This window comes from Trametes versicolor, assembly GCF_000271585.1.
Source record: "Trametes versicolor FP-101664 SS1 unplaced genomic scaffold TRAVEscaffold_6, whole genome shotgun sequence".
Taxonomy (NCBI): domain Eukaryota; kingdom Fungi; phylum Basidiomycota; class Agaricomycetes; order Polyporales; family Polyporaceae; genus Trametes; species Trametes versicolor.
This window is the reverse complement of record NW_007360326.1, coordinates 2,250,065-2,254,506: the sequence shown is the minus strand read 5'-3', so window position 1 is coordinate 2,254,506 and position 4,442 is coordinate 2,250,065. Positions and strand designations below refer to the sequence as shown.

Below are 4,442 nucleotides of genomic sequence, written 5' to 3'. Positions count from 1 at the left end.
TGTTCAAGCACAGCGTGTGGCCGAAGGTGTGCTTCCACATCCTGCAACTATCTGGGCAGGCCCCGGTCCTGTTCCCGCTGTCGTGGTTCCCGAAGCGCAAGGAGCACCTATGGCATGTGCGCTTCATGCGCAGGTGGGTGCTCAAGCCTATCGCGGACGCGTGCCTGCAGTCCTGTAAGTCCTCGTCCTCACCTCTACAAGGGTTTCGCTCACCTTGTGCCGCACAAGCCGGCGCGGGCGGCATCATCTCGTGCGCGGCCCGGAGTGCACGTGGATGCGGGACGCGAGGTGAGTACCTGCAACAGGAATTACTGACTCTGGTACTACAGGGAGGCTTTCGTAGACTACAGGGGGACTTGGTACACTACAGGGGGACTTGGTACACTACAGCGGGTCTTCGTAGACTACACGGGGGCTTAGGAGGACAGTGGGAGACGGGGGCAACTGAGGACTTCTGTAAGCACCGCACGGCCGTGTCGAACGGCCGGGAATTGTATCGTAGCACCCAATGCAATAATATACACCCGTTTGGCAGCGAAAAGGCAAAACACGCGCGCTCGAGAGGCTCAGCAGACGACCCGCACGCATTCGGACGCGAAAATCGCGCACTGCGACTCCCAGAACCAGGTAAACGGCGCGAGTCCGCGCACAGACTTTGCCAAATCCGCGCTCGCAGCGTGGACGCGAAAATCCTTTCCCGCGCCGCGCGGATAGCTCCCGCACTCGAGTCTTCTGTGCCTGCGCTCGCACTCGCGGTGTTGGTTTACGGCTGGACAGCCTGCCATGCGGATCCTCGCCCGTTCTGCTGACTCGTCCGGGTCATGCGTGCACGGCACATCTCGCACATTTGCAAATCGCACGTCGCTGCTGTCCGCGACCGGCTCATTTCGCGGAGGAGACGCCAAGTCGATGTCGCGCGGGAGTCCGGTGCGCGAGAAGTCGCCTGTGTGCACAAATACGTCGTCTGCACACCTGCAGGGCATGTTAGGGCATGAAATATCCAAAGAAAATTGTGCGTACTCACCTCTAACGACGCTCCGAGCTCGTTGGACATCGCTCCCCGCGCTCAAATTGTGCCCTGAGACAAAAAGTGTGTCGTTAGTAGCCGGTTGCACCCCGTCCTGGCCCGGCCGTTCCACTCAAACGGCCTCCCGAAATGTGCACAAACGCCAAAATATACTTATGAAACAATGCGAAACGCGCCGTATACAGCCGCACCGGACGAGTGTACTTCTCCGCGCGCCCGCGTCTTCTGCGCGAGCACCAGACGGCCGCAAGAGCGAAAGAGAGAGTAGCGCAGAATCTGGCGCCCGTACCTTGTCTAGGAAGTCGTCCCCACCCGCGGCCGTTCGCCTCTCACTCCCGCACCGCCACCACCCACTGCCTGGCTCGTCTTGGCTCGCGTCGCGTCGCCTCCGCTTCGTCACCCGCCTCGAGGCTCTCGGACGCCCTCGCGTACGGTGCGAACTCGGCTGAATTGCCGGCGGCATGGGACTGGGGCCAATCGACTCAGCCAGGTACGCGCGTCGAGGGTGTCACACTCACCCTTTTAGCCGAAACACTCAGACCGCTGCGCCCCCCGCGCCCCGTTGTTTTCGTCCTCTGTGTCACTGTTGCGGCCATTCTAGTACGTGACAAGCGCGAGCATGGCAGGAGGGCGTACTAGACCCTTACCTGACAGCGCAACCGCCTTGTCAAGTAGCGTGCAATCACGCCAGACCGTGGCACATCCCAACCCAGCGCCCACTATTGATGCGCCCGCGTCGCGTACTTGGTACGCACTCAGTGCAAGTCCAGATTGTATCCGCCCATGCTCACCTTTGCATTCAGTTCCCGCGCAGGCAGTATGTCAACAGCGTTCACGCCATCCCCATCTTATGCGCCGCTACCTCCACTTGCTCGCCTTCCTCGACGCTCCAGGCGGCCTCCACGTACGGCGCGAATTTGGGTTGATCACCGGCGGCGCGGGACCGTCGGACTTCAGTCAGGTACGCGTGTCAACAGCGTGACACTCGCCTTTTCAGCCAATGCGCTGCTGCATCCCCCGCGCCTCGCTGTTTGCGCCGTTTCTCCCGCTGTCGGCGCCGTCCTGGTACATGATGAGCGTGAGCATGATGAGAGTGTGTAGGGGCGTACCTCGACAGCGTAGCCGCGCCGTCCTGACGCAGCACCTGTCTGACGCGTTTTTGCTAATGTGCTCGTATCGTGTACTAGGTACGTGTTCAGCGCAAATCTGGATGAGATGCACGTGTGCTTACCTCCACAGAACATCGCCATCTCCAGGCGACGTGAAACGGTGTTTGCGCCACCCGCCCACTTCGCTGCCCACCTCACCGCCCTCTGACATCCTCCTAGAGCGCGACTGCGTGCTCGCCCCCATAGCGCACTCGCACCTTCGAGGTGCCATGCCCCCTGCACACGCGCAAAGACAGCACTCACCTTGTCACAGGACGCCGTGTGCGATTGCGCTAGTCAGTAAGTCAGCGAAATCTGACCCACGCACACATGCTTACCTCAGTGACACCTCCGTAGTGTCTCCCAACAACGCAGACACACCAACAATGCCTCCCGCCCCTCTCACGTGAATTCCAGCCGCCCGGTCCTCTCTTGCATCGCTCTAGACACAAGATCCATCAGGTCTCGACCATGCTGCTCATCCTTTTGGCCTCACTCACCGACCTTGGTTTCTGTCTGCCACGGTGCTGCTGTCTGCTGTCTGCCGAGCTGTGTGTTGCCCGGGAGGCCTTGCACTCGTGCTGCACGGTTCTCGGTCTGCATCTTGATCTTGGTCTCTCTCGACATGCTCCGCTGACCCGCCTCGCTGTCTTCAAAACCACTGGGAACTGGCCTATCCTGTGATCTGCTATGCTAATGAGCTTGTACCGTGGCGACTACCCCTGGCGTTGATGTGCGACTCCCACGTGCAGCGTCGAGTGGTGGCGGCGTCGAGTTATGGGAGGTACAAAGCAGTAGCGCAGACACTGGGCAGCATGTGGCGTCGAGGCGAGTAGGACGGTTACGGAAGAGGCGGGAAATATTGACAAAGCATCGGCGACGAGCGTCGGCGAGGAGAGTCGGCAAGTAGTAGGCAGAGGTGGCTGGTGGGGAGAAGAGAACACGGCGGAACGGGCACCGGCCAGAATTTATTTGTGAGTTTTTGCCCTGCCCGATCCATCGCTTCTTCGGCTTGACACGTAAATCTACCTCATGAATCAATCTCAGGGTGAGGCCAGCCTTCGGACCTCGATTAGGCAGCTCAGGGTAGTCCAGCCGGCGCCCACGGATTGACTTGCACGTCCTAATCCCCCGAACAGCGCAGATAATCAGCGACTGGCGCCCCGATATTTATTTGGTTATGACTGTACTGCTAGCCTGTGAACGACTCTTAGAACGGACGCTGTAACGAGCGAAAGGATGCTCCCGCAGAGACCCTAATCCGCGTCGAGATCCGTGCCCAATCTGGCAGGTGGCGTGGTTCGTAGCGCCCACGTGTGTAGGGTTCGCGCAGCGGTCCTTCTTTCTCCTCCACGACCGCTGCGCCCGCCTCGCCGCCTTCCTGGCTTCCTCCGCGCAGCCCGGTAGATTGGATAGCGGATATTACTGGTAGATAGTCCAATCTAGTGCGAATCTGTCAACCCATCAGACCCTGCAACGCCGCACACTCCGCACCCACACCCAATCCACCCGGTTCATCTCCCACTCGCTGTCCAAGGCTCGATCGGTTCAGAGGGCTCACCCTTTCAGAAGGCCGTCAACCTGAACTCAGTGATCGGGTCGTCCAGGGCATAGTCGTCCACTTGCTTTCGCTTCGACGTCCGCTTGCCCCCGCCGCTGCTGCCCCGACCGTTCGACCCTGGCAGCACAAACCGCTTGCTTGTGATCCCCTTCTGCTGCCGCCTCTTCCGCACCTTCGTCGACGTGTCCGATTTCCGCGCCCGCCGCTTCCCCGTGTCCACCCGCTGCGCCCGCTGCTCCTTGGGCTCCGGCACCATTGACGTCAACTGGCAGCCTACATGCTCCATGTTGTCGGGGCGGTAGGCATCGACCTCAACGGGGAAGGCTCTCGCCGCGCGGGCAGCTGCCCGTTCCACCAGTTGGGGAAGGTGCTGGGGCGTGGGGTGAACACTCGCAGGATCACGCGCGGCATTCGCCCGGTCCTCGCGCGAGGCGGGCTCGAAGCGCAGCTTGTCGGGGTGTCCCTCGGGTAGGTACCACCGCCGATGGAGCTCATGGAGTGTCTTGACACCGCCGCGGACATTGCTGAGATCCGTGAACGGTACGTCCGCCGGCCACCCTACGAGCTTGTGCCCGCCCTTGATGACGATGTCGGAGGCATAGCAGGATGGGACATATCGCATCCGCTTCTGTGCCCCGTTTGACGCACAGTCTGCGTGAACGTGTAAGTACGTGAACCTGTCATCGGACGCCATCACTCACTGATG

The 4,442-nt window shown here is 60.7% G+C and overlaps 1 protein-coding gene across 1 annotated transcript; it reads right to left on the bottom strand.

Moving 5' to 3' along the window:
• Positions 1 to 3,740: 3,740 nt before the first annotated feature.
• On the bottom strand, positions 3,741 to 4,430 carry TRAVEDRAFT_47983 (uncharacterized protein; the record flags this gene model as incomplete). Its single annotated transcript, XM_008040221.1, has 1 exon — positions 3,741 to 4,430. One exon carries the CDS (start codon positions 4,428 to 4,430, stop codon positions 3,741 to 3,743), a length of 690 nt encoding a protein of 229 aa, XP_008038412.1.
• Between the last annotated feature and the right edge of the window lie 12 nt (positions 4,431 to 4,442).